Genomic DNA, 20,497 nt, shown 5'->3' on the forward strand with positions numbered 1-20,497 from the left:
TATGATAAGGTTTCAGAATTTTGTTCCCCTCCTCTATTTTCCTACAAAAGATGTCGTAATTTGAAAGACAAATTGGTCAGAACAGATGTTGGCAGTATAAATGGTGGACAGGCTTGCAGGACACGCAAGGGATGTTTCCCTTGTCTTTCCTGTGACAACTGTCCCCTCATGATTAAGGGTGATGTCTACACCCACCCCAAGACACATAAAATCTATAACATTAATTCCATCTACACATGTAGAAGTGAATATGTAATATACATACTACAGTGCCCGTGTGATTTAATCTATGTGGGTGAGACTACGACAGAATGTCGTTTGAGATTGAACAATCATAAATCTAGTATAAGGACCAAAAAGGTGGAATTGCCCGTAGTACGACATTTTGCTGAAACTGGACACACAGTACAGCAACTTAAATTTACCATCATTGATGGGGTTTCCCCATTAAAACGGGGAGGTAACAGGGAACTGATTTTAAAACAACGTGAAATACAGTGGATTACAAAACTTAATTCCTTACATCCTTATGGTCTGAATGTGGATTATCCGCTCAATGTATATAGATAAGGTTAATGCTAGGCTCACTTAATAACATACCTCCGTTGTCCAAATGAATTTTTTGTATACATTAATACATCTGGATTTGCTCCTTTGGCCTGTATTTCTTCCAATAAATCCTGTTGACACATAGATGGCTGGTATTTGGAATATAATATGTGTGTTAATATCTTGATTATATATTCCAAGGTGACTGTATAGTGACATTCTCCTTTTTTCTTATTTTTTAAGGACTACTTCATAATTGTTATTGGAATCACACGATCGGAAGAAGGAATCGTTGGACTCATATGTGACTATTGTTCTTCTAGACTACATTTATGTTGATAAAATTATATAATAAATGTAATTTTTTTGAATTTTCTATTGGTCATATGGTGCAGCGGTACCGCATGAGTATGAATAATACCCTTGGATTAATCTGCCCATTTTTTCTATATTTTAAATCTGACTAATTCTGATCCTGTATGTGTATCCACTATGAGGTCGGTGGCGTCTCGATTGGCAGCAGTGATGGCACTAATAAACTTTTAATAATAATAGTCATTAGAATATGACACGCTCTGATAGAGTCAATTAGGTTTATTCGCCTCTTGGCTAGTACCCACTATAAAACCTCTTGGGGATGATATATACGCTGGAGGTCTATGTGGTGACTGGAGACAGGTTACTCTCTTATGGATAATGAGAGATGTAATCTGTATGGGATGTTGAATACCTTGTAAGTGCCTGAACGAAAATTGCCTAAATGACGTTGTTTGCGTAAATGCGAACGGACCGTTTTCCCTCTTGTTGGAATGACATGTTGGATCTTATTCCCCTTTTGAGATAACTATCCTCTTTTATGTAACAAAAATAGGTTATGGTTAAACTATGGATTTACCTGGCTGGGATTGCGATATTCCCTCTTTAACCCGTTAGTGACCGACCCATCGTGTTTCTACGTCGGTCACTAACGGGCCTTATTCCGATGCCATAGACTTTTTACGTCGCGGCATCGGAATAAGTAAACAGAGCAGGGAACTGTCAGATCTCCCTGCTCTCAGCTGCTAGAGGCAGCTGAGGGCTGGGAGCGTCCCTGCTCTGCCGTGTGAGATCGATATTAGTATCGATCTCACACGTTTAACCACTCAGATGCGGTGCTCAATAGCGAGCACCGCATCTGAGTGGTTTTGGAGAGAGGGAGGGAGCTCCCTCTCTCCCCCACCGACACTCGCCGAGTGTCTGTGTCTCTAATGGCAGCTGGGGGTCTAATAAAGGCCCCCAGGTCTGCCTGGAGTGAATGCCTGCTAGATCATGCCGCAGGCATGAACTAGCAGATGCCTGTCCGTGTTAAACGGACAGGCAGTAATACACTGCAATACAAAAGTATTGCAGTGTATTATAAATGCGATCGCAGAATCGCATATTATAGTCCCCTAATGGGACTAGTAAAAAAGTGAAAAAAAGTTGAATAGTTAATTAAAAAAAAAATTGAAAAAAATGAAAAACCCAGCTTTTCCCCTTACAAAATGCTTTACTATTAAAAAAACAAAATAAAGTTAAAAAGTTACACATATTTGGTATCGCCGCGTCCGTAACGACCCCGACTATAAATCTATTACATTATTTAACCCGCACGGTGAACACCGTAAAAAAAATAATAAAAAACTATGGAAAAATTGCTGTTTTCTGTGAATACTGACTTTAAAAAAATTTAATAAAAAGTGATCAAAAAGTCGCATCTACTCCAAAATGGTACCAATAAAAACTACAAGTCGTCCCGCAAAAAAAAGCCCTCATACAACCGCATCGGCGAAAAAATAAAAACGTTACGGCTCTTCAAATATGGAGACACAAAAACAAATAATTTTGAAAAAAAAGCGTTTTTACTGTGTAAAAGTAGTAAAACATACAAAAACTATACAAATTTGGTATCGTTGCAATCGTAACAACCCGCTGAATAAAGTTATTGTGTTATTTATACCACACGGTAAACGGCGTAGATTTAGGACGCAAAAAAGTGTGACGAAATTTCAGATTTTTTTCTATTCCCCCCCCAAAAAAAGTTAATAAAAGTTAATCAATAAATAATATGTACCTAAAAATGGTGCTATTAAAAAATACAACTTGTCCTGCAAGAAACAAGACCTTATACAGCTATGTCGACGCAAAAATAAGAAGGTTATAGCTCTTGGAATGCGACGATTGAAAAACGTAAAAAATAGCTTGGTCATTAAGGTCCAAAATAGGCTGGTCATTAAGGGGTTAAAGATGGCGGTTTTGAATACCAAACAAGGGATGACGTCTCTATAGTTGAATCTTGCGAGACATACTTGAGGTTCTGCTGCTCCATGTTGCCCTGACGTTATTCGATTTGACGTTCAGTTTATCCAATCTATGCGCTCCTTGTGGACATTCGCAGTATGGTGTGTTTAACGCCGGTTTGGATGACTATGGACGATTACGTGCGTTACATATGAGTCTCATGATTACCTTTTTTCCTTTCATAGATCGGTGAGTGCCAGCTGATCTAATTTTTAATCAATTACACATGTTGGTTTAATCAATCATAAAGATAAATTTTTATATGTTAGCCATGTTGCATCATCTGTTTGTATTATTGCATCATGTCATAACTCATATTCACTATCTGAATTTGGTTTCACTTGTCACTTTATATTTATAATATTTATGTATTTTTATTCATTATGTACTGATTTGTAACACTGATTGTCTGGGCTTTGCCCCCTATATATACACGTGTATGCTTTAACACACCTGACTTGAAAAAGCCTTCATAGAGAAGGTGAAACGTTGCAGTGGATGCTGGATGAATAAACCAGAGTTTTTTTGAGTGCTGCCTCTATCTCTCTTTTTTGGATACACGTTTGTGCAGGGAGAGGTCACTCCCTGTTTGAAAGCTGAGCACAAGCCTTAACAGGCAAGGAATCACAGTGCTGCTCCTACCCTTGATTTGTCTATGTATGTATGTATGTATGTATGTATGTATGTATGTATCTATTGTGAGACAGTGACAGGTAAAGTCATTGAGGGAAGGTACATTTCCCCTAGAATCCTGTCATATGTATCCTAGGCTCCAGGGAATTAGTATTTTTTTTCAATAGAAAGCTCTAGCTTTCCAATCTCGGCTTAAAGAAAAGCCGGAAAAAGGGCCTGGAGTTGGATTGGGGAAGAGCAGGGCGGGTTCCCCAATCCCTAGTCCATCTCTGTTTGTAGGACAAGGCTGCTGCTCAATTAGCTGCACCTGCAGCCTGTATAAAAAAAGGTACAGACACAGTGCGTGTCAGTCTCACCCCTGACTCAGACCGGAGACTACTAAGTCTGGAGTAGCCTGTATTCTATGTGAGTAAAGACCTGTGTTACTTTGTGTCGAGTGCCTGGTAGGAAGGCACTTGGTATAGTTAGATAATATTTTGTTTAGTTAGTGCTCAGACGAGCAGGATTTATTTTGTATTTTGCCTTGTTGTACAAGAGGCTGTTTCTTTGACATGAATAAAACACAGGCAAAGCCCTGTTATGAACTTTAATGCACGGTGTCCCTGTCTCTGGCTACTAAGAAACCGCTGTACCAACCTCTCCTGATGCTAAACCCTCACATATGGTGGCCGATGCGGGCACGGTCTTAAAGAGACATACACCTATTTAAAAGGACTTTTGCTGCTGCAAGCGGAAAATCGTTGCTAGGGGCAACAACATAATTTTTTTTGCTCCCCGAGAGTGCTTGGAAGTGTATGTCTTGGGTGAAAGCGGCAACAGGGCTAGAAAAAGAGACTGTTAAAATGGATGAAATACTTAAACAGCTGATTCAGGCTAATATCAACCAGGGGAAGATAAGCACAGCTTTGCAAGAAGCCAGCGCGACTCAGCGAATGGTGCATGAGGAAGCCATGCGTGCACAGGCTGAAACCAATATTCTGCTGGGTGAAGCCCACAGACTGGCCTTAAAACAACAGCAGCAAATTAATCGCCATTTGCAAGACCAAATTCAGGCCTCAGTGGAGAGGTCAGCGGGGCCTCATGGTTTGCGCCAAACCACTCGTGCAGCGGTACAGACATCTCTGCAGAAGATGACACCCACCGACGACGTTGAGGCCTATCTCATGGTGTTTGAGCGAGTGGCAGAACGAGAGAAGTTATCTTCAGATCAGTTGGCAGCAGTGGTGGCACCTTTCCTAACCGGAGAGCCGCAAAAGGCGTACTTTGATCTCAATGAGCAGGATGCCAAGGATTACTCCAAGCTGAAGGGTGAGATCCTTGCCCGTCTGGGTGTTAATATGAATGTGCGTGCTCGACGGGTGCACAACTGGACTTTTGTGGAACACCTACCTGCCCGATCACAAATGTATGATCTTGTCCATCTTGCAAGGAAATGGCTACAGCCAGAGGAATCAACCCCTGCGCAGATCGTGGAGGGAGTGGTGCTTGACAAATACATCCGCTCCTTACCACCGAAGGTTCAGCGTTGAGTCGGTCAAGGAGATCCTACAGATGCGGAACAGCTGGTGAACCTGATTGAAAGGTACAGAGCTACTCAGGATCTACTCCAAGAAGTACCGCCTGGATGTTCTAACCCCAGGAACAGCAAATCGTGCGGAGCACCCGGTAAGACTGTTCCATTTACTAGAGGGGTGAAAAATGTCTTTAAGGGAGGTGGCTCAGAAGGGGAGCAGACGGAGGGAAGAAATCCCAGAGAGACACTGAAGGCCAGACCAGGGTCTCAAGTTGGGGACCGGGGCCGCATATAGTGCTGGCGGTGTTATGGACCTGGGCATATTGCTGCCAATTGTCCCCTGACTACTGAGCCAATGGAGTGTGATGCAGCAAGGCGAATATCCTTGTTTGCACGTCCTGTTTGTTCTGCTGAGACGATCTACGAGACTGTACAACAAATGTGTGTCGTAAAAGTGGAAGGGTGTACTGTGAGTGCCTTGCTGGATTCTGGTTACCCTGGTGCATGCCAGCCTGATAGACCCTGGGGTCCTGTGCATTCATGGGGACACTAAAGAATACCCCACCGCTTTGGTCACTGTAGAGACTTCCTGTGGAACCGCTTGCCATGAAGTGGGTGTGGTCAAGTCCCTGATGCACAGTGTGATCCTGGGGAGAGACTTCCCAGTGTTCTGGGACTTGTGGAGGAAGAAAGATGTAACCTCCACTGTAAATGTTAATGATGGTATTAATGTGTGCGCTGTGATTAGCCCAGAACCCTTTAACGAGGATGCTGAGGTGCCAGCAGTAGGGGTGACCACTGAGCCTGATAAATTTCCTCTGGATGTTTTTGCTGGTGAAACAGATGAGCAGGAGGAAATTTCTGATATACCAGAGTTAAATGTATCACGTAACAATTTTGGGACTGCTCAACTTAGCGATCCCACATTGGTAAAAGCCAGGGAAAATACTAAGGTATTAAATGGAGTGCCTCAACATCCAGGGGCTGATAAGGTGTTTCCACACATGGCGGTTAACCAGGATTTGCTGTATCAGATAGATAACGTACGTGGGGAGGTTGTTGAACAGCTGGTGATATCCCAGACGTATCGTAGAACGGTGCTGGACCTGGCTCATAAACACGTGCTGGGTGAACATCTAGGTTGCGAAAAGACCAGAAAGCGTATCTGTCACGGACACTGGGTTTGAGGACCCACTAGGCCGCTCCGCCGTAGCGGGGAGGCAGCTGACCGGGTCACAGTCTATGTGAAAGTAAGATGGCAGACAGTAATGCTTAGGTACCTGAAATAGTCCGGACGGTGACTGTGGCTTCAGCACAGATGGAGGCAGGTGCGGAAAGTGTCGCCAGACGTGGTGGGCAGTATCCGATGAGCAGATGGCACTTGACGTGGCAGAAGACACTTGACGTGGCAGATGGCACTTGATGTGGCAGATGGCACTTGACGTGGCAGATGACACTTGACGTGGCAGATGGCACTTGACCACGGGTAGGCACAGGAACAATGCGGAATACAGGAACAGTAACAGGGCACGGGTAACAGCTGGAACGGGAGACACTAAGGGACCATTTGCGAGACAGACAGGGAAAGACTAACAACGCTCAGGCAAGGATCAGAAGGGCTGGGGCATTTTTATAGAGCAGGAAATCATGTGGGTTAATGATCATTGTTTTCATGTGCGCGCGCTGGCCCTTTAAGAGCGGGTGCGAGCGTGCGCACCCTACGGGACCCGGCTGGACGGAGCGGAAGTGAGTGCTGGCATCTCCTAGGAGGGAGACGGTGGCCAGCGCTCACAGATCCATGGCTGCGGGTGTCGGGAGGTGAGTGAACCCGACGGCCCGCGGCGCTACAGTATCCCCCCTCTTACGCCCCCTCTTCTTGGGACCAGAGTGAGAGAGGAACTTTTTAATAAGAGCAGGAGCACTGAGGTTCTCTTCTGGCTCCCAGGACCTCTCCTCAGGACCAAACCCTCTCCAGTCCACCAGATAGAAAGTCCTTCCTCCTACCCTCTTGCGGTCCAGGATCTCCTTTACCTCGAATACATCAGAAGGACCGCTGGAAGCAACTGTGGAACTAGAGGTCTTGCTGTAGCGGTTCAGGACCACTGGTTTCAGGAGGGACACATGGAAGGAGTTAGGGATTCTGAGGGTAGGGGGCAGCCGCAGCTTATAGGAAACAGGGTTAATTTGTTGCAGGATCTCGAAGGGACCAAGGAACCTGGGAGCAAACTTGTATGAAGGCACCCTCAAGCGAATGTTTCGAGAGGACAGCCAGACTTTAGTCCCAGGAAGATACTGAGGCGGCTCTCTTCTTTTGGTATCTGCCTTACGCTTCATGCGATCTACCGCCAGCAAAATAGAGGACCGGGTCTGTTGCTAGATTTGCAGGAAGTCCCCATATGCAGAGTCAGCAGCGGGTACCTGCGATGAAGTCGACACTGGAAGAGGAACTCTGGGATGTTGACTGTACACGATGTGAAACGGAGTGGAAGTGGTGGACTCCCTTGTGTGGTTATTATATGAAAACTCCGCCCATGGTAGAAGCTGTACCCAGTTATCGTGCTGTGAAGAGATGAAGTGGCGGAGGTAATTTTCCATGATCTGGTTGATCCTCTCAACTTGCCCATTGGACTGGGGGTGATAGGCAGAGGAAAAGTCCAAACTCACATCCAGGAGTTTACAGAGGGCTCTCCAGAACTTGGAGGTAAACTGAACCACCCGGTCGGACACAATGTGAAGAGGCAAGCCACGCAAGCGGAAGATGTGCTGAATGAAGAAGCTTGCCAGTCGAGGAGCAGAGGGTAGGCCGGTTAGCGGGATAAAATGTGCCATCTTAGAGAACCGGTCCACCACCACCCAGATGGTGTTGCATCCTGCTGAGAGAGGAAGGTCCGTGACGAAGTCCATAGCGATGTGCTGCCAGGGGGCACTGGGTACAGGCAGGGGTTGAAGCAGGCCGGCAGGCTTGCTGTGAGCCACCTTGTTAGAGGCACACACCGTGCAAGCAGAGACAAAGTCCAGAACATCTTTAGGTAGCGTTGGCCACCAGAAGTGACGAGCGACCAGGTCTTGGGTTTTACAGACACAAGCGTGCCCAGCCAGTTTAGAACTGTGTCCCCAGCGGAGAATTCTTTTTCTGTCAGCCAACTGAACAAAAGTTCTCCCTGGAGGGATATTTCTAAGATGCAGAGGATTGGCGGTGACAACGCAGGATGGGTCTATGATCGTCTGAAGGGACTCCACCGTGTCTTCCGTTTCGAATGATCTGGACAGGGCATCGGCCCTCACGTTCTTGTCCGCGGGACGGTAGTGGAGCAGAAATTGGAAACGGGTGAAGTACAGTGACCACCTGGCTTGACGAGGATTCAGTCTTTGAGCGGACTGAAGGTAAGTGAGATTCTTGTGGTCGGTGAAGATCAGGATGGGGTGAGCAGCGCCCTCCAGAAGATTTCTCCACTCCTCCAGGGCCAATTTGTTAGCCAGTAGCTCCCAATCTCCAATGGAATAATTGCGCTCAGCAGAGGAAAACAGTCTTGAGTAGTAGCCACACACTACTGCCTTTCCTTTGGAGCTTCTCTGGAACAGAAGTGCGCCTGTACCAACAGAGGAAGCGTCCACTTCCAGTGAGAACTGCCGAGATATGTCAGGGTGATGGAGGATCGAAGCTGAAGTGAAGGCTTTCTTGAGGCTAATGAATGCGGACTCTGCCTCCGGAGTCCACACCTTGGCGTTCACACCCTTCTTGGTAAGGGTAGAGATAGGGGCCGTCAGAGAAGAAAAGTTCGGAATAAACTGCCGGTAGAAATTGGCGAAACCCAGGAACCGCTGTATGGCCCTTAGGCCTTGAGGACTTGGCCATTCCAGGACAGACTTTAACTTCTCAGGGTCCATCTTAACTCCTTGATCCGAGATGACATAGCCCAGGAAGGGCAGAGACCTCTTTTCAAATGTGCATTTCTCTAACTTGGCATACAAGCGATTCTCTCTTAGTCGCAGAAGAACTTGACGAACGTGCCTCCGATGGGTCATCAGATCTGGGGAGAAGATTAGAATATAATCGAGATAAACTACAACACACGTATAGAGGAGATCTCGGAAGATGTCATTAACGGACTCCTGAAATACTGTGGGAGCGTTACACAGTCCGAAGGGCATCACTCGGTATTCGTAGTGCCCATCGCGGGTGTTAAATGCCGTCTTCTATTCGTCACCCCGGCGATTCCGGATTAGATTATAGGCCCCCCTCAGATCTAGCTTGGAAAAAATTTTGGCTCCTCGTATGCGATCAAACAGCTCGGAAATGAGTAGCAACGGGTATTTGTTCTTGACCGTGATCTGATTGAGACCACGGTAGTCAATGCCGGGTCGGAGAGATCCATCTTTCTTTTTAACGAAGAAGAATCCTGCCCCGGCCGGGGAGGAAGATTTTAGAATAAAACCCCTCTCCAAGTTCTCCTTGATATAGGCTGACATCGATAGCGTCTCTGGCAAGGAGAGAGGATATACTCGTCCACGGGGAAGAGAAGCATTGGGAACCAGTTCAATGGGACAGTCATAACTCCGATGTGGAGGCAACGTCTCAGCCTCTCGTTTGCAGAAGACATCCGCAAAACTGGAATACTGAGAAGGTAGATCGGAGAGTGACTGAGGCAGAGGGGGCACAACAGGACGGACTTGTGACAGGCAATGGCTATGGCATCTGGAGCCCCATTGAAGAACCTCTCCAGAACTCCTTTCGAGTGTCGGGGCGTGTAGACGGAGCCATGGCAGACCCAGCAGGATAGGATTGATAGCCTTGGGTAGTACCAGGAAGGAGATCTGTTCTGAGTGAAGAGCTCCGACCCGTAATGTCACTGGCTCAGTGATGAGCATGATTGGATCAGGCAGCGGTAGACCATTCACAGAGGCAACTGCCAGGGGTCTCTCCAGACGGACAGTGGGTAGTTGAAACCGATCCACTAGATCTTGGTGGATAAAATTAGCAGCTGCTCCAGAGTCAAGATAGGCGGTCAAGATGATGCCTGTCCGGTGACGATGGCCACAGGTATCGATAATTTGGAAGAGGTTTTAACGTTTGGAGACGTTCCACCTAGAGTTGCCTCTCCAACCAACCCTAGGTACTGGAGTTTCCCGGTTTCTGTGGGCATTGACGCACAAAATGACGCTTGAGGCCGCAATACATGCAAAGTCCAGAGGAGCGTCTGCGCTGCTTCTCCTGTTCAGATAACCGGACTCTGTCTACCTGCATGGGTTCCTCAGGTAGCGCACTAGGAGTGGACAATTGTGGTCTCTGGGCAGGGGGTGCTGGTCTGTGGGCCCGGCTCTCCTGACGAACCTCTTGAGAGCGCTCCCGGATTCTCATATCAACCCGGGTGGCTAACAGGATGAGGGCATCCAAGGTAGAAGGAAGGTCGCGGGCTGCCAGTTCGTCCTTGATGTGAGAGGACAGTCCCTGCCAGAAGGTCGCCACCAGTGCCTCATTGTTCCATGCCAGCTCGGCTGCTAGGGTACGGAAGGAGATCGCATACTCCCCTACTGTGGAGCCTTCTTGCTTGAGGGTCAACAGAGTGGCTGCGGCAGAGGATGTTCGACCCGGCTCCTCGAACACGGCACGAAAGGACTGCAGGAACAAGGCTAGGTCAGCGGATACAGGTCCTTGTTGCTCCAAGATTGGGTTCGCCCATGCGAGGGCCTTGCCAGCGAGGAGGGAGATAATGAACGCTACTTTAGCCTCCTCGGAGGGGAAGAGATGAGGCCGTAGCCTAAAATGCACCGTGCATTGATTAAGAAATCCTCTGCATGCTCTGGGATCACCGTCGTAGCGAGGAAGAGGCAGAGGAACTGAGGATCCGGAACAAACAGGGGGAGCAACAGGCAGTGGCACGGCAACAGCTTCTGGAGGAAGAACCGGGGGTGGAACAGCGAGTAGATCCAGGCGGACCAGAATAGAATTCACCGCCTCAAGGAGTTGATCCTGACGAGTGCGTAGGTCATGCATCTCTGTCTGAATCTTCTGTACTGGGGTCTTGGGCTGGCCAGCGGGTTCCATGGCCTGAGCGTACTGTCACGGACACTGGGTTTGGGGACCCACTAGGCCGCTCCGCCGTAGCGGGGAGGCTGCTGACCGGGTCACAGTCTATGTGAAAGTAAGATGGCAGACAGTAATGCTTTGGTACCTGAAATAGTCCGGACGGTGACTGTGGCTTCAGCACGGATGGAGGCAGGTGCGGAAAGTGGCGCCAGACATGGCGGGCAGTATCCGATGAGCAGATGGCACTTGACGTGGCAGAAGACACTTGACGTGGCAGATGGTACTTGACGTGGCAGATGGCACTTGACCACAGGTAGGCACAGGAACAATGCGGAATACAGGAACGGTAACAGGGCACGGGTAACAGATGGAACGGGAGACACTAAGGGACCATTTGTGAGACAGACAGGGAAAGACTAACAACGCTCAGGCAAGGATCAGAAGGGCTGGGGCATTCTTATAGAGCAGGAAATCATGTGGGTTAATGATCATTGTTTTCATGTGCGCGCACTGGCCCTTTAAGAGCGGGCGTGAGCGTGCGCGCGCACCCTACGGGACCCGGCCGGACGGAGCGGAAGTGAGCGCTGGCATCTCCTAGGAGGGAGACGGAGGCCAGCGCTCACAGATCCATGGCTGCGGGTGTCGGGAGGTGAGTGAACCCGACGGCCCGCAGCCATGGGCGCTACAGTATCTTACAACGATTCTTCTGGCCGGGGGTATATACGGAAGTTCAGAGGTATTGCGAGTCCTGCCCGGAGTGTCAGATAACGGCTCCTATGCCACATTTTAGGAGTCCTCTGGTGCCTTTGCCTATTATTGGGATCCCTTTTGAAAGAATTGCAATGGATCTGGTCGGCCCTTTAGTCAAATCCTCTAGAGGACATCAATATATCCTAGTGGTGTTGGACTATGCCACACGCTACCCTGAGGCAGTCCCTTTGCGAAATTCCTCTTCAAAAGCCATTGCAAGAGAGTTGTTTTACATGTTTTCCCGTACTGGTTTACCTAAGGAAATCCTTACCGATCAGGGAACTCCCTTTATGTCCAAAATCACCAAGGAATTATGTAAACTGCTGAAAATTAAACACCTGCGTACCTCTATATATCACCCTCAAACTGATGGTCTTGTCGAAAGATTCAATAAGACATTAAAAGGCATGTTAAGGAAGGTGGTTAGTAAGGATGGGAAGGATTGGGACTGTCTTCTGCCCTATTTGATGTTCGCTGTAAGTGAAGTTCCTCAATTATCCACAGGGTTTTCTCCTTTTGAACTTGTATACGGCAGACAACCCTGTGGTCTCCTGGACATAGCCAAGGAAACCTGGGAGCAAGAGTCCACACCTTATAGGAGTGTAATTGAGCATGTCACGTTGATGAAAGACCAAATCGCTGCGGTCATGCCGATAGTTAAGGAACACTTGGAGCAAGCTCAGGATGCTCAGAGCAGGGTGTATAACCGAACTGCTAAAGTTAGAAATTTTAACTCTGGTGATCGATTGTTGGTCTTAGTACCAACCGTAGAAAGCAAATTTCTTGCTAGATGGCAAGGGCCGTATGAGATAATTGAAAAGGTCGGGGATGTAAATTATTAAGTTTACCAACCAGGTAAAAGGAAGACAGTGCAGTTATAGCATGTAAATTAATTAAGCCATGGAAAGAAAGAGAGACCCTGGTGGCAGTAAGTACCCCCTATAGTCTTAACCCAGATGTGTGTCAGAATCCCTCGCAAAGCCACAGAAACAGGAGACAAAAGAGTTTGTGCAGAGAAACACAGACGTGTTTTCAGAACTGCCAGGACAGACTAGTATAATAAAACATGACATTGTGACCCAGCCTCAGGTTCGGGTCCACTTGAAACCCTACAGAGTCCCTGAAGCTCGTAGACAAGCCATATCTGAGGAGGTCAAGAAAATGCTAGACCTTGGAATTATTGAAGAGTCAAAAAGTGAATGGTCAAGTCCCATTGTATTGATTCCGAAACTAGATGGGTCATTACGTTTCTGTAACGACTTCCGTAAGTTAAATTAGATGTCAAAGTTTGACGCATACCCAATGCCAAGAGTTGATGAGTTAATAGAGAGACTGGGCCATTCAATGTATTTTTCAACACTTGATTTAACCAAAGGCTATTGGCAAGTACCCCTCACGGAGGGCGCCATAGAGAAAACTGCGTTCATCACCCCGGATGGTCTGTTTCAATATATTTGTTTACCATTTGTGCTACATGGGGCTCCAGCGACCTTTCAAAAGGTTAATGGACATAGTCCTCAAACCCCATCGTCGGTATACTTCGGCATATCTGGACATTATAATCTTTAGTGATGACTGGGAAAGCCACTTACCAAAAGTACAAGCAGTACTAAACTCCCTCAGAGCCGCGGGGTTAACAGCAAACCCAAAGAAATGTTCCTTAGGCTTGAAGGAAGCACGGTATCTGGGGTACATAATTGGGAGAGGGGTGATAAAGCCACAGGTCAACAAAGTTGGGGCTATCCAAAACTGGCCCCAGCCCTCAACCAAAAAGCAGGTCAGAGCTTTTCTAGGAATTGTAGGTTATTACCACAGGTTCATTACAAACTTTGCCAGCACAGCAGCGCCCCTGACAGATCTTACCAAGGAAAGTAAGTCTGTCATAGTCAAGTGGGACACGAAGGCTGAAAGCGCCTTTCAAGAGTTGAAACTGGCCCTGTGTAACCAACCAGTCTTAGTCACTCCTGACTTAAAAAAGGAGTTTGTTGTCCAAACTGATGCTTCTGATGTGGGGCTCGGAGCAGTTCTGTCTCAAGAGGTGGGTGGTGAGGAACATCCTGTGACCTATTTGAGCAGAAAACTTACCCCGGCTGAGAAAAACTATAGCATAGTTGAACGGGAGTGCTTGGCAATTAAGTGGGCACTTGAGTCCCTGAGATATTATTTATTGGGTCGTCGGTTTAGGTTGGTTACAGATCACTCTCCTCTTACGAGGATATGTCAAGCTAAAGAGAGAAATTCAAGAGTTACACGGTGGTTTCTTACTTTGCAGTACTTCAAATAAACTGCAGGGCAATGCTGACGCTTTGTCTAGGACACACTGCCTTGTAGCTAAATGTGTCCGATCCCACGGGCTCGAACAGAGGAAGAGGGTATATGAGACAGTGACAGGTAAAGTCATTGAGGGAAGGTACATTTCCCCTAGAATCCTGTCATATGTATCCTAGGCTCCAGGGAATGAGTATTTTTTGCAATAGAAAGCTCTAGCTTTCCAATCTCGGCTTAAGGAAAAGCCGGAAAAAGGGCCTGGAGTTGGATTGGGGAAGAGCAGGGCGGGTTCCCCAATCCCTAGTCCATCTCTGTTTGTAGGACAAGGCTGCGGCTCAATTAGCTGCACCTGCAGCCTGTATATAAAAAGGTGCAGACACAGTGTGTGTCAGTCTCAGCCCTGACTCAGACCGGAGACTACTAAGTCTGGAGTAGCCTGTATTCTATGTGAGTAAAGACCTGTGTTACTTTGTGTCGAGTTCCTGGTAGGAAGGCACTTGGTATAGTTAGATAATATCTTGTTTAGTTAGTGCTCAGACGAGCAGGATTTATTTTGTATTTTGCCTTGTTGTACAAGAGGCTGTTTCTTTGACAAGAATAAAACACAGGCAAAGCTCTGTTATGAACTTTAATGCACGTCTCGTGTCCCTGTCTCTGGCTACTAAGAAACCGCTGTACCAACCTCTCCTGATGCTAAACCCTCACATAATGTATGTTTGCATGTATGTATGTATATATGTCTGTATGGCCATGTATGATACACACACACACATATACACACAAACACCTATACACACACACATATGCACAAACACACACATATACACACAAACACTTCACAAACCTTCAGCCGACCACAGACTTCTCCTTACGACTGGTGCCTTGCCCTCATCTACTGCGCATGCGCCGATTTGCGCGTTCATGAGAAAAATTACATTCTCTTCTAAGGACGAAGAGGATATCATTGCGCATGCGCGGCCATCGCTAAAGGTAAGTAGCGGTGGCCGGATCCCTAGACAACGAGCTACAAAGACGGACTGACAGCGACTTTAATCAACAATAGCAAGAAAACGACATCGCTGGGCGACAGACTGGTAATTAGAAAAATTATTAACTTTAGAAGGGTGAGCTTAATAGCTAAATTTATGAAGATGGGAATAACCCTTTAAGACGCATAAAAGTGTGGCAAAATTGCTGTTTTTTTTTCTATCCCCCCCAAAAAATGTTGTATAAAAGTTAATCAATAAATTCTATGTACTCCAAAATGGTGCTGTTACAAAATACAACTTGTCCCACAAAAGACAAGACCTTATACAGCTACGTCGACAAAAATAAAAAAAGTTATAGCTCTTTGAATGAGACGATGGAAAAACGTAAAAAAAATAGCTTGGTATTTTAGGGTACGCACGGCCTATTTTTGGGCCATAAACGCCCGAAAAACGGCTGAAAAATTGGAAGAAGAACGCCTCCAAACCTCTGCCCATTGATTTCAATGGGAAAAATGGCGCTTTGTTCTGACGGGTCGTTTTGAAAAATGGCCGCAAAAAAGAAGTGCAGGTCACTTCTTGGGACGTTTTTGGAGCAGTTTTTCATAGACTCTATTGAAAACAGCTCCACAAACGGCCGTAAAAAACGCTGCGAAAATCGCGAGTGGCTTAAAAAACGTCTGAAGATCAGGAGCTGTTTTCCCTTGAAAACAGCTCCGTATTTTCAGATGTTTTTGAGTTTGTGTGTGAACATACCCTAATGCCTAAAATAGGCTGGTCATTAAGGGGTTAAAGTCTGTGAATAATCTGATGCGTTTAAACTTTTTTTTTTTTTGCTCTTCTAGCATTTCCCACATTCTAAACGAGATTATGGTTTCTATTCCTTGTGAATTCTCTGCGGAGTTCTTAAATGTAAATTTCTTTGTAAAACATCTTCCGCATATAGAATATCAAAATGGCTTCTCCCCTGTGTGGTTTCTCTGATGAGCCCTAAGTTTGCCTTTAGTAGTAAAACATTTCCCACATTCTGAACATGAATATAATTTCTGTCATGTGTGACTTCTCTCATGTCTAACAAGATTTGATTTTTTTGTAAAACATTTCCCACATTCTGAACATGAATACGGCTTCTCTCCTGTGTGAATTCTCTTATGTCTAACAAGACCTAAATTATCTGTAAAACATTTGCCACATTCTGAACATGAATATGGCTTCTCTCCTGTGTGAATTTTCTCATGTTTAACAAGATTTGATTTATGTGTAAAACATTTCCCACATTCTGAACATGAATACGGCTTCTCTCCTGTGTGAATTCTCTTATGTCTAACAAGACCTAAATTAGCTGTAAAACATTTCCCACATTCTGAACATGAATATGGCTTCTCTCCTGTGTGAATTTTCTCATGTTTAACAAGATTTGATTTATGTGTAAAACATTTCCCACATTCTGAACATGAATATGGCTTCTCTCCTGTGTGAATTTTCTCATGTCTAACAAGACCTGAATTATCTGTAAAACATTTCCCACATTCTGAACATGAATACGGCTTCTCCCCTGTGTGACTTCTCTCATGTGTAACAAAATGTGATTTATCTGTAAAACATTTCCCACATTCTGAACATGAATATGGCTTCTGTCCTGTGTGTCGTCTCCGATGCATAACAAGATCTGATTTTTGTGCAAAACATTTCCCACATTCTGAACATGAATACTGCTTCTCTCCTGTGTGAATTCTCTCATGTCTAACAAGACCTGAATTATCTGTAAAACATTTCCCACATTCTGAACATGAATACGGCTTCTCTCCTGTGTGAATTCTCTCATGTCTAACAAGACCTGATTTATCTGTAAAACATTTCCCACATTCTGAACATGAATATGGCTTCTGTCCTGTGTGTCGTCTCCGATGCATAACAAGATCTGATTTTTGTGCAAAACATTTCCCACATTCTGAACATGAATATGGCTTCTCACCTGTGTGAATTCTCTCATGTGGAACAATATGTGATTTATGTGTAAAACATTTCCCACATTCTGAACATGAATACGGTTTCTCTCCTGTGTGAATTCTCTCATGTCTAACAAGACCTGATTTATCTCTAAAGCATTTTCCACATTCTGAACATGAATACGGCTTCACTCCTGTATGAATTCTTCTGTTTGTTAAAAGACCTGAGATTTTTGTGAACTGTTTACTACATTGAAACCTTTTACCCCCTTTCTGAGCTGTACTTGTGGTAACAATCTGTGATTGGTCAGAAGGTTCCTCTTGATTAGTGAAATTATATGATGGGTCTTTACTGTGAAGTCCTGGATGTAGATTAAGGGTAATGAGGTTTTCCCCTAAAGGCTGCTGCATTATATCTTCATCTTCTACTTTATAATTTAGCAATAACGTGAAGTTTCCCTCAGAGTTCTTACTGGGATTTTCTGTTAGGATTATAAAAAAAATAGTGATTTTGTTTCACAATAGAAAAGTTGACAAATTTCTAACATTCGTATTCGGCTGGAAACACACATGCAGTGTTTTGAGCCAAAGCCAGAAGTGAATCAAGCAGGAGGGAGATGTTTGCAGAACCTTGTCTGGCAATGAAGTATGCCCTTTGCTAACACATTTGGCCCTTTAACCCCTTTGTGACCAGGGCCGGACTAGATGGCGCCCCGTGCGAAGTTATCTTTCGGCGCCCCATCCCAATCATCCAAAAATGCCCACTAAAAAATAGAATGCCCTAAATAGTGCCCCCACACAGTATAATGCCCCTTTAGCGCCCCTCATACATTATAATAATTAATAATATTATAACCCTTTCAGGGACATAGTATTTTGTCCTCTAATTGTGCCCAAACAATATTGTGCCCCCACACAGTATAATGTCCGCTTAGTGGCCTCCACACAGTATAATGCCCCCTCCACTGGCTGCCACACACAGCCCCTCTTGTAGATAGTGCCCCACTGTAGATTGTGCCATACAGCCTCCCTGTAGACAGTGACATAATCACCCACCTCCCACTTGTAGACAGTGCCATACAGCCCCCCACCCAGAGGCGCAGCTAGGTTCTCCAGCACCCGGGGCAAAGATTCAGTTTGGCGCCCCCCCCCAACCTCTTTCCCGACACCTCCTTCCCCCTCGCCATGTTTGTTTTCTCTACCAATCGACGTGTCATTGCTTTTTATGTAACACATTTGTACATCTTACAAGCAATATGGTTCTATACACAACACCAGAACCAAACTCAGTACATAAATACAACACCAGCACAAATACAGCTCAATTTAGTGCAACCCCTGCTGTATAGGTGTGTACGGCGTAAAACTACAGCTCCCAGCATGGCCCGAACAATGGTAAGGATATGCTGTTTACCAAAAAAAAATCCTATCATAATCATCTCACTGCAGATCATACAGTGACTACATTACTGATTAGAGGCAGAATAAACATTTACATTAAGTGACTCACCGGTGACGTCTCAGATTCTAGTTCTTTTTCTCCATCCGGTCCAGACCTCTATGATGACTACTCCCGGTCACAGCCCATTTCTGCAGTTTGCCGCTCACATGTCTTCAGCTTCTCACTTTACCAACATTTCTGCACCTAGAAATAAAGATAGTTATCATTATACCACACACTACACCCCTAAATATAATAGTGCCATACACCGTGTCCCACACACACATTGTGCCCCCTGTAGATCGTGCCCCCATATAGCCCACCCCTGTATATAGTGTCCCACAAATAACTCCCTCTATAGTGCTCTACAGATAGCCAACCCCTGTATATAGCCCCCTGTAGATATAGCCCAGCCCTGTATATAGTGATCCACGTATAGCCCAACCCTGTATATAGCCCCCTGTACATATAGCCCACCCCTGTATATAGTGCTCTACAGATAGCCCACCCCTGTATATAGCCCCCTGTAGATATAGCCCACCCCTGTATATAGCCCACCCCTGTATATAGTACTCCACAGATAGCCCAACCATGTATGTAGCCCCCCTGTAGATATAGCCCACCCCTGTATATAATGCTCCACATATAGTCCTCCCCTGTATATAGTGCTCCACATATAGTCCACCCCTGTATATAGTGCTCCACATATAGCCCTCCCCTGTATATAGTGGTCCACATATAGGCCACCCCTGTATATAGCCCCCCTGTACATATAGTCCACCCCTGTATATAGTGCTCCACAGATAGCCCACCCCTGTATATAGTGCTCCACATATAGCCCACCCCTGTATATAGCCCCCCTGTACATATAGGGCTATCTGTGGATCACTATATACAGGGGTTGCCTATATGTACAAGGGGGCTATATACAGGGGTGGGCTTTCTGTGGAGCACTATAGGGGGAGATATTTGTGGGATACTATATACAGGGGTGGGCTATATCTACTGGGGTGGGCTATATCTACAGGGGGGGACTATATCTACAGAGGTGCTATATCTACAAGGGGGCTATATCTACAGGGGTGGGCTATATACTATATAGCCCCCCTGTAGCTATAGCCCACCCCTGTATATGGTGCTCCATAGATAGCCCACCCCAGTATATAGCCCCCCCTGTAGATAGACACCCCCCCGTAGATAAAGTCCCCCGCGTGTAGATAAAGTCCCCCTTGTAGATGAAGGCCCCCCCGTGAAGAAAAACTCCCCCCCCATATATAAAGTCTCCCCTGTAGACAAAGACGTCCCCCCTGTAGATACAGCCACATTTTTATTACAATTAAAAAAAAATTAAAAAAAACACAATTCAAACTCACCTTATTCCCGCTCCCACGCCGTCCGGCAGCCATGGAGACCTGCTCTCTTCTGCGCAGGTCTCCTGGGGATTGAACGCAGCGTCTATGAAAGGCGCTGATTGGCTGGGCAGGATGACTTTCCCTGTCAGTCAGTCAGTGCCTTTCATCGACGGAAGCGTCACTGGTACAAAAGGTACCAGTCGCTTCATTCGTGGAAAGGCGCTGAATGGCCGGTCATTCATTGCTTATAATTATACCTGTGTGCTTGCGACACAGGTACAATTATAGTGCAGGAGGAGGTGGAGCTGGCGCCCCGCCCTAAAATGCTCCCGGGGCACATGCCTTGCCTGCCCCCCCCTAGCTACGCCCCTGCCCCCACCTCTCGTTGTAGGTAGAGCCACACAACCGATCAAGCAGGAAGAGGTTTAAGCCAAGACTTTTGACTCCATTCCAGCCTTATAACGCTTTGTATAACACTTTAAAATAAATCCATGACAGTCCAGGATTCTGGTCTACACGCAGTCCTCCACTATTAATTTATTACACAAAGCTTGACTTAATACAATTATTTTTTTTGAAAAGCAGAACCTTGTCTGGCAATGAGGCCTATTCTCTGCCAACACATTTAGCCGTTTAAATGCTAATAAGGCATACACAATCCTAACTTAATATTGTTACAGACAGTCTAATATTGCCCACAGTCTACATT

The 20,497-nt window shown here is 45.9% G+C and overlaps 2 protein-coding genes across 2 annotated transcripts in view; both read right to left on the reverse strand.

Moving 5' to 3' along the window:
• Positions 1-20,497, reverse strand: part of LOC142664530 (uncharacterized) — a 162,294-nt gene that overhangs the window by 99,343 nt on the left and 42,454 nt on the right. The window lies entirely within an intron of this gene.
• On the reverse strand, positions 15,096-18,608 carry LOC142664556 (uncharacterized). The gene is made up of 2 exons (XM_075843715.1): positions 18,506-18,608; positions 15,096-17,477 (listed from the first exon to the last, which is right to left on the reverse strand). Exon 2 carries the CDS (start codon positions 17,404-17,406, stop codon positions 16,096-16,098), a length of 1,311 nt encoding a protein of 436 aa, XP_075699830.1. The 5' UTR covers positions 17,407-17,477; positions 18,506-18,608; the 3' UTR covers positions 15,096-16,095.

The sequence above is a fragment of the Rhinoderma darwinii genome, chromosome 1 (genome assembly GCF_050947455.1).
Source record: "Rhinoderma darwinii isolate aRhiDar2 chromosome 1, aRhiDar2.hap1, whole genome shotgun sequence".
In the NCBI taxonomy this organism is placed as follows: Eukaryota; Metazoa; Chordata; class Amphibia; order Anura; family Rhinodermatidae; genus Rhinoderma; species Rhinoderma darwinii.

Coding starts and splice junctions, on each gene's coding strand:
- LOC142664556 (XM_075843715.1), bottom strand. CDS start 17,406: ATGCAGCAGCCTTTAGGGGAAAACCTCATTACCCTTAATCTACATCCA.